This window comes from Vulpes lagopus, chromosome 15, assembly GCF_018345385.1.
Source record: "Vulpes lagopus strain Blue_001 chromosome 15, ASM1834538v1, whole genome shotgun sequence".
Taxonomy (NCBI): Eukaryota; Metazoa; Chordata; class Mammalia; order Carnivora; family Canidae; genus Vulpes; species Vulpes lagopus.
This window is the reverse complement of record NC_054838.1, coordinates 17,833,621-17,854,821: the sequence shown is the minus strand read 5'-3', so window position 1 is coordinate 17,854,821 and position 21,201 is coordinate 17,833,621. Positions and strand designations below refer to the sequence as shown.

Here is a 21,201-nt window from a genome sequence, read left to right as displayed (position 1 = left end):
GCGGGGACGGGGGCCGCGCGGGGACACAGCGCGGCAGCTGCGGCGAAGCCCCTTCGCCCCAAGACGGGGCTGCGCGGGGCGGGCGGGGCGGGGCTGGAGGGACGGGGCGGGGCTGGAGGGACGGGGCGGGAGTGGCGGGGCGGGGGGGGCTGGCGGGGCGGGGCTGGCGGGGCCGGGCGGGGCTGGCGTGACCGGGCGGGGCTGGCGGGGCGGGGCTGGCGAGACGGGGCGGGGCTGGCGGGACAGGGCGGGGCTGGCGGGGCGGGGCTGGCGGGATAGGGCGGGGCTGGCGAGACGGGGCGGGGCTGGCGGGACAGGGCGGGGCTGGCGGGACAGGGCGGGGCTGGCGAGACGGGGCGGGGCTGGCGGGGCGGGGCTGGAGAGACGGGGCGGGGCTGGCGGGACAGGGCGGGGCTGGCGGGACAGGGCGGGGCTGGCGGGACAGGGCGGGGCTGGCGGGGCGGGGCGGGGCTGGCGAGACGGGGCGAGGCTGGTGGGACAGGGCGGGGCTGGAGGGGCGGGACGGGGCTGGCGGGGCGGGGCTGGAGGGACAGGGCGGGGCTGGAGAGAGCGGGCGGGGCTGGCGGGGCGGGGCTGGCGAGACGGGGCGGGGCTGGCGGGACAGGGCGGGGCTGGCGGGGCGGGGCGGGGCTGGCGAGACGGGGCGGGGCTGGCGGGACAGGGCGGGGCTGGCGGGGCGGGGCGGGGCTGGCGAGACGGGGCGAGGCTGGCGGGACAGGGCGGGGCTGGAGGGGCGGGACGGGGCTGGAGGGGCGGGGCTGGAGGGACAGGGCGGGGCTGGAGAGAGCGGGCGGGGCTGGCGGGGCGGGGCTGGCGAGACGGGGCGGGGCTGGCGGGACAGGGCGGGGCTGGCGAGACGGGGCGGGGCTGGCGGGACGGGGCTGGAGAGACGGGGCGGGGCTGGCGGGACAGGGCGGGGCTGGCGGGACAGGGCGGGGCTGGCGGGACAGGGCGGGGCTGGCGGGGCGGGGCGGGGCTGGCGAGACGGGGCGAGGCTGGCGGGACGGGGCGGGGCTGGCGGGGCGGGGCTGGAGAGACGGGGCGGGGCTGGCGGGACAGGGCGGGGCTGGCGGGACAGGGCGGGGCTGGCGGGGCGGGGCGGGGCTGGCGGGGCGGGGCTGGAGAGACGGGGCGGGGCTGGCGGGACAGGGCGGGGCTGGCGGGACAGGGCGGGGCTGGCGGGACAGGGCGGGGCTGGCGGGGCGGGGCGGGGCTGGCGAGACGGGGCGAGGCTGGTGGGACAGGGCGGGGCTGGAGGGGCGGGACGGGGCTGGCGGGGCGGGGCTGGAGGGACAGGGCGGGGCTGGAGAGAGCGGGCGGGGCTGGCGGGGCGGGGCTGGCGAGACGGGGCGGGGCTGGCGAGACGGGGCGAGGCTGGCGGGACAGGGCGGGGCTGGAGGGGCGGGACGGGGCTGGCGGGGCGGGGCTGGAGGGACAGGGCGGGGCTGGAGAGAGCGGGCGGGGCTGGCGGGGCGGGGCTGGCGAGACGGGGCGGGGCTGGCGGGACAGGGCGGGGCTGGCGAGACGGGGCGGGGCTGGCGGGACGGGGCGGGGCTGGCGAGACGGGGCGGGGCTGGCGGGGCGGGGCGGGGCTGGCGAGACGGGGCGGGGCTGGCGGGACAGGGCGGGGCTGGCGAGACGGGGCGGGGCTGGAGGGGCGGGGCTGGCGGGGCGGGGCGGGGCTGGCGGGGCGGGCTGGCGGGGCGGGGCGGGGCGGGGCGGGGCTGGCGGGGCGGGGCGGGGCTGGCCGGGACGAGCAGTCCTCTCTGGGACCGGCCGGAGGATCCCGGCTCCAGGACAGAGAAGTAGCCGCACGTCACCCGAAATGAAAGGCCGCTAACCGTGCCGTCCCAGGGCCGAGGGGAGGCCCGGCGGCGGCGGCGGCGGCCCCGAGAGACGGAGACGAGGCTGCGCGGGGGCCGGGGGCGACGGGTGGTAGTAGCGCCCTTCACTGACCCTACGGCAATCCCCAGAGACGAGTTTTAGGCGCCAGCCTCCGTGGAGCCCTGAGAATGCAGCGTCCCCCGCAGCAGGGGCTACAAGTGCGGGCTCCCTCTGGTCGCTAATGTCCTTCTGGACCTGCTTAGGAGTAGCTCCAGTGCACGTGGGTCCTGCTCTCGAGCAGAGCAGCGGTGCAGAAGTGCAACTCTCTTAACGCTGGCCTGATTATTTCGGGCCGATAGCCTCTAAAATGTATTTGATTACTAGCCAGTAACTTGGTACAGCGGGAACATTCATTTTATTGCTTAGAGGTGGGGCTGCCTTTGGCAACTGGTTCATGCTGTAGGGTTCGTCAGAAAACTCAGAACGCAAGAGGGTTGCTAGGGATTTACCCCAAAGATACAGATGCAGTGAAACGCCGGGACACCTGCACCCGGATGTTTCTAGCAGCAATGTCCACAATAGCCAAACTGTGGAAGGAGCCTCGGTGTGCATCGAAAGATGAATGGATAAAGAAGCTGTGGTCTATGTATACAATGGAATATTATTCAGCCATTAGAAACGACAAATACCCACCCTTTGCTTCAACGTGGAGGGACCTGGAGGGTATTATGCTGAGTGAAATAAGTCAGTCGGAAAAGGACAAACATTATATGGTCTCATTCATTTGGGGAATATAAAAATTAGGGAAAGGGAATAAAGCGAAAGGAGAAAAAATGAGTGAAAATATCAGTGAGGGTGACAAAACATGAGAGACTCCTAACTCTGGGAAATGACAAGGGGTAGTGGAAGGGGAGGTGAGTGGGGGGTTGGGATGACTGAGTGATGGGCACTGAGGGAGGGGCACTTGGCAGGATGAGCACTGGGTTTTATGCTATATGTTGGCAAATTGAACTCCAATAAAAAAAGAAGAAAAGAAAACCCAGAACAGCCAGGGTGGGTAACTAACTGTAACTTCAGTTTTGCAAATTTTCCGAGTGGGAATAATCCCCACAATATCCTGAACTGTAGAACTTTGGAGTCTTGTTCTGTTTCACAAGGGTCTGGAATAGCCTGCAAGAATTTTTTCTTTGCCCCTCCGTCATCCAAGTATGAGTAGTGCCGCAACGTCCAACAATCCGAGAGAAACTTTACCATCTGTTTCTTGGATTATGAAGTGTACAGATTGCTTTTCAAGATTTTACTTATTCATGAGAGATACAGAGAGAGAGGCAGAGACATAGGCAGAGGGAGAAGCAGGCTCCCTATGGGGAGCCCCATGAAAGACTCCATCCAGGGACCCCCAGATCACACTCTAAGCCAAAAGCGCATGCTCCACTATTGAGCCACCCAGGCATCCCCAGGTTTGTCTTTATTCAGCTATGAAATCTTATATTCCAGATCTTTACCAAGAAATAAATTTGAAATGTTTACTTCTTAATGCCTGTGAAAAGCCTAGTTGAGAGAAACTGCAGTTAAGGAGAACTAATTGAATGACCCCTCCTCTATGTAGTCTCTGGGCTAGTGAGTCCAAAACCTGACTACATATCAGAGACATCTGGAGAATTCTGTTTGTTTTGCTTTATCTTGTATTTAAATACAGATTCACAGGTTATACTTGCAGGAATTCTGATTCGAAAGATGGCATGAAATCATTTTTAAGAAGTCTTCAAGTGAGTACGATACAAAGCCAGATTGGAGACTACTGAACTATAGTTTATTCTGAATTAAGCCAGACAAAGTCTACTTTATCTTCACCCTTGCAAAATCACCTGCCCCAAGTCATCCTATATCTTCATGCCATCTGCTTTTATTAAGAAATGCTGTTAAAAAGAAATACATTATTTTATATCTCTGTAACAGAATCCTACCAGATTGTCCATCCCAGGGTTTCCCAAACTTTTTAGACCATAATCCACCCAAAGAAATATGTTTAATGTTATCACCCAATACACGTGTACCTATACCTTTAATAACTGAAACAAGTTTTATAAAATATTATCCATACCACATACTATGCACCCTGATATTTTTATTTCTTTTTAATGTTGGTTTAAACCCATTAAACAGTGTCATGACCCCCTACATGAGTGTATTTTAAAAACAGCAGAATAGATGTCTTTTTCTGGAAACTACCCTTGGATCCTCAGACAAGGTAACTAGGCCACCAGGCTACAGTCAATTGCTCCAAGTAGGTACCGGACTCAAGCTGAGCCAATCATCTCTCTCTCTCCCAGGAATTTGGAATTAGGACTGTGAGATTTCAGTTTTTCTCTAGGTAACTAACACGGAAACATAGAAAATCAGTTGTCCATAGACATGCTTCCCACCACATGGTCTGTAGAAATGCAAAAGACCATGCTGCAGGAAAAATGTGCAAAGAACAGGAAGTATGAAAAAGATCCACAAAGAGAAGGGAAAAGAGATCAAAAGAAAAAGATAGAAAGCTAAAAAGACAGAAAGCTTCTGACAGCTTTCTATTCCTGATCCTAGTATTTCCTGAAATGAACTGCATTCCTGGAATTCCATGGGATATTTCAAATCTTTGTAATACAGTGCCCTCTTTTGCTTAAGCTAGTTCAAGTGGCTAAGTATCTGTTATTGCATCCAAAATGGATCTAATTATACTAGTTTTATATGGCTGTTGTAACAAATTATCATACAGTTGGTGACTGATACAATCACTCTGTCTCTTACAGTGAAGTCCACATAAGAATTGCATTTCCAGGGGATCCCTGGGTGGCGCAGCGGTTTGGCGCCTGCCTTTGGCCCAGGGTGCGATCCTGGAGACCCGGGATCGAATCCCACGTCGGGCTCCCGGTGCATGGAGCCTGCTTCTCCCTCTGCCTGTGTCTCTGCCTCTCTCTCTATCTCTCTGTGACTATCATAAATAAATAAAAATTTAAAAAAAAAAATTTAAAAAAAAAAGAATTGCATTTCCATCCTGAGTGCCAGAAAAAAAAAATCTTTTTCCCCTTGAGAAACTGACACTTCTTTTCCTTATGAAGAAACCATATCATGAAATTGGTCATACTGCCCTTCTCACCTGGGTTTCCAGCAAGATGGGAACCAAAGTCACAGCTCAACTTTGATAAATTTGCTGAATTGTATGGCTTGTTGCATACCAGCATTACGACTTTCTCATGTTCTTGTTCTTCCATTTTTCCTCATTTCTACTCTTTTCGTATTTGGTCATTGTATTGACTGTATTTTTTTAAGCTGCTTCAAATAATTTGTACTTACTATTTGTACTTACTACCTATAAGGTTCTGCTCCCATACCTCCCCTCACGGTTGGTTCTTTTTCATCATTCAGAATTCAGCTCACTTGCCACCTCCTCAGGGAAGACTTCCCTGATCCCTGTACCTAAAGTAAAGCTCTGGCTTCTTTGATTATTCCTTATTCCCAGTGTCCCAGGGACAGTCCTTGGCACTTAATAGTTATTTAATAAAATATCATGGTATTAGTCAATGAAAGAATAGAAAGAAGGAGGGCATGAAGGAAGGAGAGAAGGGAGGGAGGGAGGAAGACTTTGTAGAACATGGTAAAATATAGACGGATAAATAGGTAGATAGGTAGCCTGACAAAAAGACAAATATTCACTTCCAGTGTGCAAATATCACCAACATTTGTAGAGAGGAGTCAGAGAAACTACTTAAGGAAGTATACACAGCTCCCTAAAATGTGTACAGAGAGGTACTAGGCTTTCCCTGGAACACTTGATGTAAATGCCTTAGACAAAAAATTCTTTTGAAGTTTTCAAGTGGCTCAAGGCAGCTACATTAAATATTATGGCTAGTTACCATAGCTGAAGTCATCAGTTCTCGGTGAGGTAATGGACTGCAACACCATGACCACCAACACAGGCAAACTTTCGATCCTGCCAAGGGAACTGAATCTGTTGCAGGGGTCATTACTACACAACAATCTTCTCTCTATTCCAGTAATTATTAATGTCACGGCTGGCCACAAGTATTATATGCTGTTTACTTAAACACTCCATGTGGTAACGTCATTGTTAAAGTGCGATATCAAGTTGCTTGTCATTTAAGGAACAAGGATCAGAATTGAAGTTTGTCACTGTAACAAAACATAGAAGCAATTAGTACAGTTTGTCCCAGGTTTTTTGGCCCTGTCAGGAAAAAGTCCAAAGTTTGGGGGGATGGGATGGACTTCAGTTTTCTTAAGAAGACTTGCTTTATTCATTAATTAAAATCTATTTCTGTTACTCAAAAGATTTCTGAGACACTTGACATCACAAAAACCATTCCACAATTTTTCTCTTCTAGAAGATAAATTCAGAGATGTTTAGGTCATTATGTGTTATATTAAGATCTCTTGAATAGGGACATGTCTTTGAAAAGCATGTAATGCAAAATGTAACTTTCTCAAAATGAGATATATCTTTAATTATTGGTAGGCTCAACCAATGTATGCAAGTCTTTCCATCTTTTCTCTTCTCCTCCCTTGACAAAAGTAACACTGTACCTTATCGTCACAGTTCAAAATGAAACATTTGACAGCTAACTCAGTTTTTCTGATAGACTAAGGATGTCTGATCCAGCCTCTTTATCCAATAAAACTAATTAAAGGTCAGATTAGTGCACACCAAAACTAAACTAATGTTTCATGGATTGGAGGACTTGATAGTGTCAAGATGACAATACTTCCTAAATTTATCTATGAATTCAATGTGATCCTCATCAAAATTTCAGCTACCTTTTTTTGCAGAAATTGACAATCTGATCCTAAAATTCATAGGGAGATGTAAGAAACCCAGAGCAGGGAAAGCAACCTGAAAAAGAAGAACAAAGTTGGGGCCTCACAGTTCCTGATTTCAAAACTTACTAGAAAGCTACCCTAATTAAGACTGCTTGACTGGCATAGGATAAACATGTAGAACAATGGGATAGAATTGAGAGCCCAGAAATAAACCCATGCATCATCGGTCAATTGACAAGAGTGCCAAGATAATTCAATGTGGGGGGGAGGGGGAATAGGGAGAATATCCTTTCAACAAATGATGCTGGGCAAACTGAATATCCACATGGAAAGGAGTGAATTTGGATCTATATTTCATGCCATATACATTGGCATATCCATACAGAGGAATTTGGTTTGGCTGTAAAAAGGAATGGAGTACTGATACATGGTACAACATGGATGAATCTTGAAAATATTATGCTAAGTGGAAGAAGCCAAATGCAGAAGTTTGTCTACTGTATGATTCCATTTATGTGAAATGTCCAGAATTGGCAAATCTATATACATAGGGAAAATAGATTAGGGGCTGTGAAGAGTTGGGGAATGGGGAGAGGCTGCTAACAGGTATGGGGGTTCTTTCTAGAGTGATGAAAATGCTCTAAAATTAGTGGTGATGGTTGTACAACTTTGTGAATATACTACAAACCACTGAATTGAACGCTTTAAAAGAGTTTTGTGATATATGAATTCTATCTCAATTTTTAAAATAAATAATGCTTTATAGTTCATGAATTTTAAAACCCATTTTTTTCATTTTTCAAATTTTGCAGTAGCTTATAATTGATTACATATTGCTGTCTGCCAGATAGCAGTCCTGATAAATTATGGAAAAGTCTTCCATTGACACTGCTGAAGGACCAAGAGAGTGCCAGCATCTTCGTTTTCATAAAATATGTCCAAGCACGTCCAAGACTGCATAGCTAGTACGGGTGAATGCCATCCAGGCTGTTCGGGTCCAGACTTTGTGCTCTAACCATTATGCTTCACTTCTCTTATCCGTGGCACGCTGCAGATGCGAGTCAGCCATTACCTCAGTCTTTAAAGTTTTCCAATGCAAATTTGGCCAAAAGAGCAACTAAAGCTGACAGTCAGTCTTGTGGTTTAATGATGAAAACACCCTTTGGGACACCTGGGTGGCTCCATGGTTGAGCATCTGCCTTTGGCTCAGGTCATGATCCTGGGGCCCTCGGATTGAGTCCCACATCAGCCTCCCCGTGGGGAGCCTGCTTCTCCCTCTGCCTATGTCTCTGTGTCTCTCATGAATAAATAAAATCTTTTTAAAAATCATCTGGTGTTTTGATTAGTTCATTCAGACATTTTTTGGCTATGTCTAGGGGATTTCACAGTCCAGAACTTTATTTCCTGAGCTCAGGTAAGAGGGAGTAATCGCTTTCTGCTTGGCTTATAATGTGAGTTTTCTATATTATACATTTTTTCTATATTATACATTTAAAAGGAGCTGGAGCCTTAGTCCAGGCTGTCCCCATTTTCCCCCAGTTGACTGCAGAGATTGACTCCCCTCTCTCCTGCGGGAAGGGTGAGAGGCAGGCCCAGTGAGGTCCCAGCATGGTGATGGAGGATGAAGTTCTTCTTATTTACACTTGAAGTGTATGGAGCCTGGGAAAACGCCACCAGAAGTCATTCCAGGAAGAAGTGCAGGGGGTCCGACCGGGGGTAAATGTCCTACCTCCCTATCACCTGACATCCACTGTTGCTGATCTAATGCAAAAGAGATCATCGGAAGACTGGAAGGACTCCTGAGGAGTCAGGCCCCTCCAGGATGCCAGACTCAGGAGAGAAAACGGATTATGTCACTTCCAAGAAACTATAGGTAGAGAGAAAGGAGAGTGAAGCCCTCAGTGTCCCAACACTGCCAAGGCTCTTACCACCCCCAGCCTAGCTGTGCCTGCCAGGTACGGACACCTCTTCAGAGTGGCTGGGGAAACCCAGCCTGAGCCTGGTTGCTTCAATGAGCAGACCCCCCCAGATACCCTTAGGCCCCAGAGGCCGAGTGGGGGTGAAGACAGGACTCAGAGCCCTCCACTGCTCCTCTGTATCTCTTTATGGAGGCCTCGATGGCATCTCCCAGCCATGGACAAAGTTTCGGCCTCCGCCTCAGAGGCTGGAAGCCAAACTCAGTCCTTTCAGGAGAGAAGTGACTGAAGCAAGGGACAGCAGAAGACGGGAACGAGTGAGGCAGGGCACCAGCTCTGAATCGTGCAACAGAAAGAAGGGCAGGCAGAGGAGGTGCCCAGAACCGCCATCCTTTACTTTGGTTTTGCTTCTGACATTTTTATTTGGAAATAATTTCGAACTTACAGAAAAGTGGCAAAGGTAAAAATAATAAAAAGAGTAGTGAAAAAGTAAAAATAGTTAAAAGATTCTTTACCCAGATTTACCTATTACCATTTACCCTATTTGCTTTATTTATATCTCTATATTTATACTTCTGTACGCAAATATTTATTTTTCTAATTTCAATAGGTAAAGTATATACTCCCAATATATAATACATATTTTATATATTGAAATTAGAAATATATGTATATTTCCCACACCATTTGAGGGGAAGTCTCGTACACTGTGGCCTTTTACTCCTAAATACTCCAGTGCATATTCCCTAAAAATAAGGAATGTTCCCTTATATAACCACAGGACTGTTATCAGCTGTAGTATGTTAAACATCAATACACTAATGTAGTCTACTGTCCCTCCTCCAGTTTCGTCAGTTGAACTGATAATGTCCTTTATAGCATTCCCACCTCCCCTCCACTACAAGACCCAATCTACTCTCAGGTATTGCCTTTTGTTGTCAATTCTCTTTAGCCTCTTTTAATCTGGGACATTTTCACAATCTTTCTTCATTGTTAGTGACGACATTTTAAAAAAATCCAGTCCCCTAGGCCCTGACCCTAATATAACATTTCTCATTTGAAGGTCGTCTGATATTTTTCCTATTAGATTCAGCTTGTGCTTCAGTAACTGTATAAGTGATATTGTGTCCTTCTCAGTGTATCACTTCTGGACTCAACAACACATCCATCTGTCCCTCACTGTGATGGGTTTTTTGGTCACATAGTCAAAATGTGGATTTTTCCACCGTATAATTACAACTAATGAGCAGTCGGTAGAGAGACAGCTTAAGACTGTCAAGTATTCTGCTTCTCATCAAAATGTCTCTCTGGAGTTTGCATTTACCCATTTTTTTCAGACTTTCCCTAGAGCTAAAGGAGTGCCGCTGGCGCCACCTATGGGGCTGCCGGCACACTGCAACAAGGGGAATGCACTGCATCCTCTACTGCCACTTGTCTGGTACCAAGGAGCTAGGCCTGAGACATTTTGAAAGAAGAGCAGATAGAGACCTGAGTCACAAAGCCTGAGTTCTAGTTCTGACATCGCCACGAACTCATGCGGAACCTTGGACATGTTCTTCCCCTTCCCAAGACTTCCGAGTGCCCAGTAAAATGGCAGATTGAATGCCAAAGACCTGAGTTACAGTCAACAGATAGCCATTGAGCATGTACAAGCACTGTTCTAGGATCAGGGCAGGATTTCTGCTCTTGGAAAGCTTATATCATAGGACGGGTGATCCATACAATAAAAAAAACAAAATAAGAGGATAAATAATATAGTAGTAAGTGCTATGATGACAATAAAACAAGATTGTGAGAGAAAGTGCTTGGGGGGTCCACTTCAGATTGGGTGATCAGGACAAGCTGAGGAGGGAGCTTTGAGCTAATTCACACTAGGTGATATTTGAAACATACCATGATAAAAGTGTGTGTGTGTGTGTGTGTGTGTGTGCGTATAAAAGTAGTAAAACTTTTTAGAGCAAAGTTTGGAGAAAAGGCAACCACTGGCAACATTTTAATATATTTATGTCTTTTTTCCTTTATTTTACATATAATTTTGTGTTCTCTTTTTAAAAACTGGCATCATCTCATAAGTATTTTCCATATTGCTGTTCCAGATGCATGCCTCATATTTCATTTATTAAATTTGCCTTTCACTTCCCAAGAACAGTGTAACAAACACCCATATACCCTTCATCTACATTTACCAATTGTTAACATTTTGCCACATTTCCTTTTACTATAATAATACAACACATAGTTTTTCTGAACCCTTAAAAGTTGCAGGCAACATGATCTTTCATCCCTAAATACTTGAGCATGTATCACCCAAGAACAAGGCCATTATCCCCTGTAATCACAGTTCAAATTTCATGCTCAGGAAATTCCATATTAATGCAAATTATGGACCCATATTAAAATTTTCCCACTTGTCCCAATTATGTCCTTTACAAGCGAGTTTGTTTTTTGATCTAGTATCTAGTATTTAAGGACTAGGTATTTTATGTAATTGTTCTTTTCTATATTATACATTTAAAGTTTCTTAGAAAATTTTGTCCTTTTAAAAAAAGATTTTATTTTTTCTTGAGAGACACAGAGAGAAGGCAGAGATATAGGCAGAAGGAGAAGCAGGCTCCCTGTGGGGAGCCTGATGTGGGATTCGATCCCAGGACCCCGGGATCACGACCTGAACCAAAGGCAGATGCTCCACCACTGAACCACCCAGGTGCCCCAGGAAATTTTGTCTTAAAGTGAAATGATAGAATTTTAGTGCTCAGTCTTGAAAATTTAGGCCATTCTAACTGCTAGTGAAAATCAGCCCAGTCTGGTGTATCTGGGTGGTTCAGCGGTTGAGCATCTGCTTTCAGCTCAGGTCATGATCCTGGGGTCCTGGGATTGAGTCTGCAACAGGCTCCCTGCAGGGAGCCTGCTTCTCCCTCTGCCTATGTCTCTGCCTCTCTGTGTTTCTTGTAAATAAACTTTAAAAAAGGAAAAGGGGGGATCCCTGGGTGGCGCAGCGGTTTGGCGCCTGCCTTTGGCCCGGGGCGCGATTCTGGAGACCCGGGATCGAGTCCCACGTGGGGCTCCCGGTGTATGGAGCCTGCTTCTCCCTCTGCCTGTGTCTCTGCCTCTCTCTCTCTCTCTCTCTCTGTGACTATCATAAATAAATTTAAAAAAATTAAAAAAAGGAAAAGGAAAATCAGCCTAGTCTAACACTAAAGACTAAACAATGTACAAAAAAAAAAAAAAAGACTAGACAATGTTACCCTCCTGTCCAGTGTGGAGACTGCATGAAAATTTCTAATAGAAATAAAGCAGGATTGTTCAGTGAGCCTTGGAAATGTTATTCATACAAAAGCATCTTTCAAGAGGCCTGTACTTCAGAGTGTTATGATGTTCTATAAAAGGTAATCAAATCTGAAAATCTGTTTGCTTGTATTAATAATTTATTCCTCTTTTGATAATTTTTTAACTGACATCTCTGCTTTCAGAAATACTTGAGAGGTTTCTCAAGTCAGAAGAACTGCAGAATTTTCTTCTCCTTTTACGCATCTCATTACTCTGTTGGATTCTTTTTTTTTTTTTTTTTTTTTTTTTAAAGAACCACCACGGGGTGCCTGGATGGTTCTGTTATTTTTCTTTTTTAATTTTTTAATCCATCTATGATAGTCACAGAGAGAGAGAGAGAGAGAGAGAGGCAGAGACACAGGCAGAGGGAGAAGCAGGCTCCATGCACCGGGAGCCCGACGTGGGACTCGATCCCGGGTCTCCAGGATCGCGCCCCGGGCCAAAGGCAGGCGCCAAACCGCTGCGCCACCCAGGGATCCCCTCTGTTGGATTCTTAATCCAAACAAAGATTTTGAGAACCTTTGTCTCATTTAAAGTATGCCTTATAGACTCCTTAAATATCATTTAAAATTCCATTCTATTAATTATTTAACCATCTTCTACAGGCTTTTCGTCATTTCTAACACTCTATATAACAAGCCTTTTATCATGTCTAAAAAAACCATAAAAATTTAAAATAACAAATTCAAATGACATAAAAAATAAGCTTTTGATATCATCAAATATCCTGTTAGTGTTTGCTTTTTCCCAATTGTCTTATATTTTTAGTTTGTTTAAATCAGGATGTAAGTAAGTTCCATACTTTACAATTGGTGTAAAGTTGGCTTTTTAAGTCTCTTTATAGGTTTCCTGTCTATCCCACTTTTATCCCCCTTACAATAATATATCTGTTGAAGGAACCAGGTCATTTTTCCTATAGGCTCCACAGACTAGATTTTACTGATTATATCCTTGTGATGTCATTAAAGGTGTTCCTCTATTTTTTGCAATTCCTGTCATTTGAGAGCTATGTCTTTTTTTTTTTTTTTTTGAGAGAGAGCTTTATCTTTTAATTCGTAGTTAGACCTAGAGGTCTGATTAAAGTCAGCTCCTATTTGTTTGGAAGCACTTCATAGGTGATACTGTGTTCTTCAATCAGGAGACATGTAATGTCTGGACGTCTTTCTTTTAGTGATATGGGTAGTCATGCATGGTCATTACCAGATTCATCCATTCATTAGGCTTTGGAAAATGGTGATATTCCAAACTATCAACCTTTCAATTATTAGCTGGAATACTTCTGCAAGAGACACTGCCCCTCATCAAATATTTGGTTATCCAGATACACATTTCATGTAGAAAAGAGAGGATGAATGCTCCATAAACTAACTAATAAACTTTAAAAAAAGAAGTCACAGAGGCACTGCCATGGCACAGCCTTTGCCATGAAGTGACATTGTCAGTGGGCCATACCTGGTACTCACTGAAATAAATGTACAGTAGAGCCCTAGAGAAGGACAACTGCTTCTACCAGCACCAGGCCTTAGTCCTTTGGCTGGGGCATGGCTGAGACTATGGTGCTTGTGTTTTCAAGCTTCCTCTATAGCTGGATGTTACCTTATGAATAAGATCTAACCAACTGATTTTGGGAAACAGTGATACGTATATACAACTTCCAAGACACAAGCTTTTTGTTTTTGTTTTCTAAACAAGGTTTTATCCATGAAACTCTATTATAATGCCATCCAATTAGCATTACTGGAACACATACATGCATGGAAGAAATCTAACAATAATCTTGATTCAAAGCTCAGACTTAAAAATAGGGAATGCTTCCTTTAATTCACATTTCAGAAGCAGTGATGTATACAATGTCCAAAACACAGATTTTGAATAAAATTGCTTATTCTTTTCTTCCTCTCTTTACCCTTCCTCCAGACAGGAACACAGATAAGCTACTGGTCAACCACTTCAATCCTGTAGATGAAAGTGACATCCTAGAGAATGGTAAAACCAGAATTTATAAAGAACCTGGGTTATCTCACAATCTCACAAAGCAGAGCCATCTACCTACCTTAACCTGTTTGGTTACCTCTGGGATTACTACCTAAAAAAGAAATCCATTTCCATTTTCCTAAGCCCCTTTGTTTTGGGATCTTTTTTGTTGTTTTTATGGCAGTTGAGCCTAGATTCTTATACCAAAAACAGAGCTTTATTTGTACACTGGACTGAAAAGATATTCCTAAGCTTCCTGGGCATTGCTGTACCTCTAGCCTCCAGCTGTGTAGGCCCAGCATTCATGGAGAAATATTATGAAATCAACAATTAATGGGTTTGACATTTAGACACTGAATATTTATTTAGGTTTTGCTATTTTTAATTTTTTTAGGACTTATTTTTACCAGGCCCTGGGTACTCTTCCTACACTGCCTATTGGATAAAATAGTCCACAGGCCACATGTGTAGAAGGAAGGAGTCCACTGCAGACCTATCTGCCAGGGCAGTGCTTGCTATGGAGAGTAGTCTTGCTATAGCAGCTTACCATGGAACCTGAGGAGTGGGGAGTAGATAGGCTGTATGTTTCTTGGACCTGAAGAAGGATAGCATAAATAAAATTAGTAAGGACAAACACAGCAGAAAGCTCAGAGCAGGCATGGGTAAGGTTTTGGGTACTTGAGCAACTCTGGGAAAGGATGGGGGTTAGAAAGACTTCCAGGTCTTAAGCATTAAAAGTGATGATCACCCTTCCTTGAAACACAAACTTCTCTGACACCACATATCCCTGGTTTTCTGGTCAGGTCCCTGGCTTCCAAGATAGGAATATGTAAGGAAGAATATGTTAAGAGTGCCAGGGACTGGCTAATATGTCAGGTGACATTGAAATGCCAAAGTGGTGTCCAATAGACCACAGGACTTGGAGCTCAGAGAGTGGGCCCCTGACTTTATTAGATTCTCGGAGATTTCCGCATCAGTTAGGGTGCTTAGTTCCAATGGAAAGAAACCAATTCTGGTTAATTTAAGCAGAAAATGATTTTATAAAATATCTGTTTAGAGAATTCACAGAATTGAAAGAAAGGCAAGAGAATTAGGAGCTAATTGGTCTGCTGTAGAAACCATCACTGCCATCAAGCACCACAGGCTTCAGCTTGTTCTGCAGCTCTTGCTACCATGGAAACCTCACCTCGCTGCAACCAATACCATCACCAAAGAAGTCTCTATGGTCTCTGCTTTTGTGTGTGTGTGTGTGTGTGTGTGTGTGTGTGTGTGTGTGTGACTACCATTAGACCTGTATCCTAGCTACAAGTGATGCTGATAAATCAAGATTTTTTTTTTTTTCAAGATTTTAATATATTTAGCTACTGTAGTGAGGAGTGAGCTCTGCCTCCCAAGACTCCTGAAGTGGGGAATTCTGCCCAAATAGAAAGGAGTTCAGATTCTATGCAGTCAAAATGAATGACAAATATTCAAAACAATGTCCTTATACCCCAAATGACTGGAAAACACTGGTTTAGAGTGGGCAGAGAGGAGAGCTAAGTCTAGGTGACTGAGGAATGACTCTATAAAAGACATTCCTGAGGTATTCAGTGCCTAGAAGTGGCGGGCACTCATAAGATGGTTTTCCCCTAACTGCCTCAGATCCATTGCCTGAATTTTGAAGAATTGGCTGTGTTCGTGCAATAAGAAGCAGAGACTTGAGTTCTTCCCTAGACAGAAGGCTTCCCAGTCTCTTCTTCCCCATCTTGTGTTCTTAATGATGTTGGAGTCCAGGGGAAGAAGACCATGAAGTAGGTTCAACCACTGTTACTGAAGAAACACTCCAGGACGCAATTGTTGGTAAAGAAAAGTGCTATCTTTTAATTTGTTCTTGAACGTGTAGGTCCTTTTAAGATTAATGACACTTCCCTTTACAATATTCCTCCCTCCTGCCCCCAACCGCTTTGGATCCAATGGCCACTTCTGAAAAAGGCCAAAGAGGAACTCACCCTAGATATCCAAGAAAAGAAGTACAGCTTGATGAATGGCCATATGGCTCAAGAAGCAGCTCAAAGCTGCTTTCTCCAAACATCTCAGTCTGGCCTGTGAGTCCCTTTGTCCTGCCTTGGCCAAGACTCCCCAGCTATGTCCTACCCCCAACATTCCCTTGCTCCCTGTGTGGCCTGAGCTTTAGAGTTAGAATCACCATCACCATTTTTTCCAGCAGCAAAGCCTCTGAGAGATCACTGTTTTCAACTCCTTCCCCCAACCAACTTTATAAGTGGGGGAAACTGTACCCAAGGTCACATAGCTCAAAACTGACGGAGCTAAAATTTAGGTGTTCAGCATTTCAAATCAGTTAACTTTCTACGATATCACCCCATCTCCAAGAAAACAACCAATATCTGCCTCCAGCTCTGGGAACAATAGGAGCAAGCAAGTGGTGCTATCAGTACAGATGGGAAAGACCTGACCAAAAGCAGTCAACTGCCCTCAGGTGAGCCCCCAAGCAAGTGATGAGTCACAGCACTGCTCCGTTTTCTCTGCACCAGAAAGTTATCAGTGGCAGACACCCACCCCTGCCAAGATCCTCCTTCTGACTAGGAGCACAATGAACTAGGTAAAACCATGTTTTACCATGATCCCAAGCACCTTACCAACTGTGGCTGGCTCTAACTGGTATGGGGATCATGGCAATGAGCTGCCCACCAGCCTGGGAATCCCATTTACCAAACTGCTTCTTGGTAGGACTCAATTCACATTCTTTGGCTGACTTAGATGGGATCTCCTGGCAAACGTAGCTAAAATCTGTCCCCATGCTGCACTGGGAAAGACAGGGGAAGGCTCACGGATGCTGTCCTCCCTGGAGAGCTCATACACATGACTGGCATGGGAAGAACTGAGTCCAGCAGAAGAAACAGATTCAAGGAAAACAGAGAGACATGGAGGGTAAGGAGCAGGAGCAGCTGTGCTTCCTCCTGACTGCCCAATTCCTAAAGAGGGGAGACCACAAAAAGCTATAGATGTGTTCCCTTCTTGACGGGATGAGCACTGGGTGTTATTCTGTATGTTGGTAAATTGAACACCAATAAAAATTATTTAAAAAAAAAGAAAAAAAAAAGATGTGTTCCCTTGTCAAGATTTCAAGAAAGGCTCAGCCTCTGTGGCTGAGAGATAAGAGGATAACCCAGAGGCCTGTGGTGTCATAAAAGCCACATAAAGGGGCTGTCTCAAAGAGCAAGCCATGGATGGTATGAAATGCTGTGGAGAGTTCAAGACAGTTGAGGCCTGAAAGGTATTCTTTTGATTTGGCAACTGGGTGGTCACTGGTGACTCTTATGAAAAGCTGTGGAGGGCTGAAGAGTGAAGAGAAGAATTAATGAAACAAATCCTTTTTTAAAGAAACTTGGCTAATAAGGAAATGAATAAGAGGCAACAGACTCTAAGAAGCTTTGTTTTAGTCTGGCGGAGACCTGTGCTTGTTTGTATGCTTTGTGGAACAACCAACAGAGAGGGAGGTTGAGACCCAGGAAGTAGAAGCAGTGGGATAAGGGACAGAGCAAAGTCTTGGAGGCCGTAAAGCAGGATTCAAGAAACAGAGCACCAAACAGGAGCAAACGGGAAGGATCTGAGGAGAGATGTAGACACAGACAGAAGGGAGGGAGAGAGGAGCAAATGGGCAAGGAGGTTCTCACTGTAGGGACCCTTTTCTGTGAAGCAGGCAATGGGGTCAGTCATTTGCTGAGAGCAAAGGTGAGGGGCACAGGCAGACAGCAGTGTAGCTGCAAGTCAAAGATACACCGATTGATGCTGACAGCCCATCTGAGGGTGTCAACTATGAAGCTGCCATTCTTTGCCACCCAGGAGGAGGGAGCAGAAAATAAGCTGATGCAAAAAATGGAGAATGGTTGACACCTTCAGGGGAAGTCTTGAGTTGGAGGGGATAAGAAAGTTCAGAATCCTGATAAGGAACTGGGCTAAAGGAGCAGGCAATTTAAATAAACAGCAGGGAGGAAGTGGGAGAAGAGGTAGCATGGGGATGGTGATCCAGAAGGAGCAAGGTCTCAGTTCAGGAGTTCAGAAAAGAAGACTACAGGTGACCTCATGGAGTGAGAGAAGAAACAGGGCAGAGTCTGGGAAAGATAAGGAGAGGTCTAGGTCTAGGAAGCAAGGCAAAGACCTGCTGCCAGGAGTGGGGGCAGGGAGCCAGAACCGGCTGAGCCTGATGGTGAGGCCTGCTGAGAGCAGAACCTGCAGAGGGTCAGGCAGCTGCCACTGTTGGAGGGGTACCCGCAGAGGGCATGCAGTCAGCAATCTAGAAGTCAAGTAGTGCCAGCCTCCCCACATTCTGGAACAGTCCTTTGTAATTCATCCTGCACCAATTTTTACATTAAAATCCCCTTCACATCCACTGAAGCCCCTCCACTCTCCTATTTCCCGGAACATCCAAGCAGTCCAATTTCTCCTCTGGGACTGCATTCTATACTGTGAGGACCCAGAACTCACTGCATTTTCATTTCACGACTTTGTCAAGGGCCAAAGGACTTGACGGACTTTAGAAGAGGCCATCAGGAGAGTAAGTCAAAAGCAGGATCAGTTCAGATGTCAGCAAGAATCCCTGGAGTCAGTCACTCAGCTAGCAGCTTTTGGGGTTTTTTTGTTTTGTTTTGTTTTTTTAATTTCTAAAAAGTCACATCCTGTTTTCTGCATGCAAAAACAAAACGAAACAAAACTATGACTCAAAACGTTGGTGCTAAGTCCACAGGAAAAGCCTGGGAGAGGGCAGTGGTGTGGAATAACCAGGGCAGGGGTGCCATTGTGGGCCAGGGCCTCACACCCTTGCAGGGAAGGACACCTTACGTCTGCTCAGGTGCCAAAAGTGGGCCTCGCAGCAGCATGCAGGGTCTCTGTGACAGGAAAGGAGTATGTGATTCTCTTCTACATTACTAAGATCTCCTGGCCCAGCAGGCTATATCCAGCTGGGAGCTTCACTAAGAGAAGGGAAGCCAGGCATTTCTACTTCATATTTGTGGTCTCCAGTTAGTCCTGTGGAAGAATCTCAACCAGGCTTGAGCCTGTCACAGCTCTCACCTGGCTGTCCGACATATAGCACCATAATGCTCACTCAGGAGAGGTGGAATGGGGCCCACAATAAAGGAAAGATGACAAGGGCACAAATTGTGAGGTAACTACAGAGGGAATCTTGCCAAGTCAACTAAACAGAGAAAAAGATTTAAAAAATTGACAGGAAAGTGGCCAAAGCCCAATCCAGAGAGTCGTGTGAGGCCCAAAGAGCAGAGGGGCTAGGTCTAAAGATTGCCTGGCTATTGGAGCAAAAAGACTTAGTTACCCCTGTTTGGACTATGGAAGTCTGTCTGCACAGGAGAGCCTGGCAAGGGCTGGTGAAGGAATGGCAGGCCAAGAGCATGGTTGGCTTTGAAGCGAAGATGGCCTCTCAGCCTAAGTAGCAAAGGAAATGAGCAGTACCACAAACTCACAAGGAGAGAAGAAATGTCTTCCCCAAGCAGAATGTTCCCATTAACAAAGGCCCTACACACAAGAACTTCCTTAAACTTCATCTCTTAGCAAAAAATAAAGCCCTGACCTAAGACTCCCTTGAAATTAGCAAAGACATGACCAGACCAGAGAAAGCTATGTCTGCAGGTAGGGCCACCAAAGTGCTAGGTCCACAGCTCCCCCATCATCAGCAGCAGTAGGTTCCCTCTCAACCAAGTTCCTGCTGGGGAACACCCTGACCCACAGCATCTCCTATGCTTCCTCCTCCCAAACACCCTGCACAGACCATGAAGATCCATCTCCATCTGAGATGTGACCTGGAATTCCTGTTCCTGTGGCTTCCAGAACACTTCCCTCTGAATTCTCAGAGAAATAATCCTTAAGTTGCTTCAAGGTCAACAAAGGACTCTGGCTCCTCACCTCTCAGTTTTCCCCTTCTCCATCCAAGATGGAACATCCCCATGAATGGTTAGCTCGGGCTCCTGGCAGTCCTCTGGCCTTCTCCAGCCTCCAACAAAAAAGGGTTGCCAGTAAAGTCTTGGCTTTTTCTGGGCTGTGGGCAGCCTGGAGGCAGGCAAGTCAGAGAACTTGCTTCTGATCTTTGGCTCTGCAAAAGTGGAGAAGCTGAGGACTAGGATCTCTAAGAGGGAGGAGGAACCCAGCAGGGCGAGCTGGTTCTGGGTCAACCTCCTTGGCCAGCCCCTGCCTCTCAGATTTCCCAGGCAGAACTCAGCATCCAGACCTTTGAGTGGAGGCAATGAAGAGATGGCCACTGACAATCACTTCTAGGAAGCTTTGACACCAAGGAAGAACTAAGAACCCAAAGTAAGTGGCACAGAGCACAGGCTCTGAGGTTGACATCTCCTTAAGCCTGCAAGGTGAAATATGAGCCTGAAGCTGTCAGCAGTCCCTGCACAGCCACCTGGCCCCATCGAGAATGCCATATCACCTAGAGCACTTTCACAGCGGCCACCTAAGTCAACATCGGTATAGGGGGCATGAGAAACAAATACCCTGAAAACCGTTAGAACCCGAATAGGCACCAACTGAGACCTAAGGCCTCTAGAAACCTCCATTACCCTGCACAGGGCAGCTTCCTGTCCCGGCAGGCCAAGCAAAGGCAAACAGTGACAGTCTTTGGCTGTGCTAGGCCAGGGATCACAGGCCTGCCATATGTCAGAACCTCTCTCACTTCTTTTGCTTCCCTCTGGGTCCAGGAGGACTTCAGATATATATGTATATATACATATATATACATTGCTCCTGAACCCTGCACACTGATAGGTGAGAAAAGTCTGCTTTCCTCAGCAGAGAAAAGACACCAAGGAAGTTAGGTCCTTCCAAGCCCGACCAGGCTTGGTCTCATCAAGGGGACCCTACACATCTGATTTTTCTGGTAATCGGGAACACCTCCCTCTTCGCTGTTTATTACTGAAATCTTCTCTGTAGTGGATGCACTATGGCTCCCAAATGAATGCTGTAAAATGCAAACGGCAAAGAAGAGCACTACACAGCTCAACAAGACTTGTCTCACATCCACAATCTGAAGAGAATGAGCTGAAAGGTGGGGAGGAGTGGTCAACAGGATGGGACACCAGCTGCCAGGGTGCTCTACTGCCAGCTCTCACACCTGGGAGACGCTGCTGGCCAAGCGGAATGACATTCTTTTTGCTCTTTCATTCTCCTGAAAGAAAAAAAAATAATGTGTGGAATCAACATGGCCAAATGTAGCACTTATCAATGTGAAAAGGCAAAGTATCCAGATTGGAACTCCCCAGAGCCAAAGTGTTTTATTTTACCCCAGGAACACAAGAGCAAAACTCAC

At 46.6% G+C, this 21,201-nt stretch overlaps 1 protein-coding gene across 3 annotated transcripts in view; it reads right to left on the bottom strand.

Moving 5' to 3' along the window:
* Positions 1-14,442: 14,442 nt before the first annotated feature.
* TRIM66 (tripartite motif containing 66) overlaps positions 14,443-21,201 on the bottom strand; it is a 53,124-nt gene continuing 46,365 nt past the window's right edge. For 2 of the 3 annotated variants that reach the window (XM_041729612.1, XM_041729610.1), the window contains exon 20: positions 15,627-21,060. In XM_041729612.1, the coding sequence (XP_041585546.1) occupies positions 21,001-21,060 (60 nt within the window). In that variant the 3' untranslated portion in view covers positions 15,627-21,000. Of the gene's footprint in view, positions 14,476-15,626; positions 21,061-21,201 lie in introns of those variants that run through there. The other variant, XR_005983854.1, reaches the window with a different exon arrangement.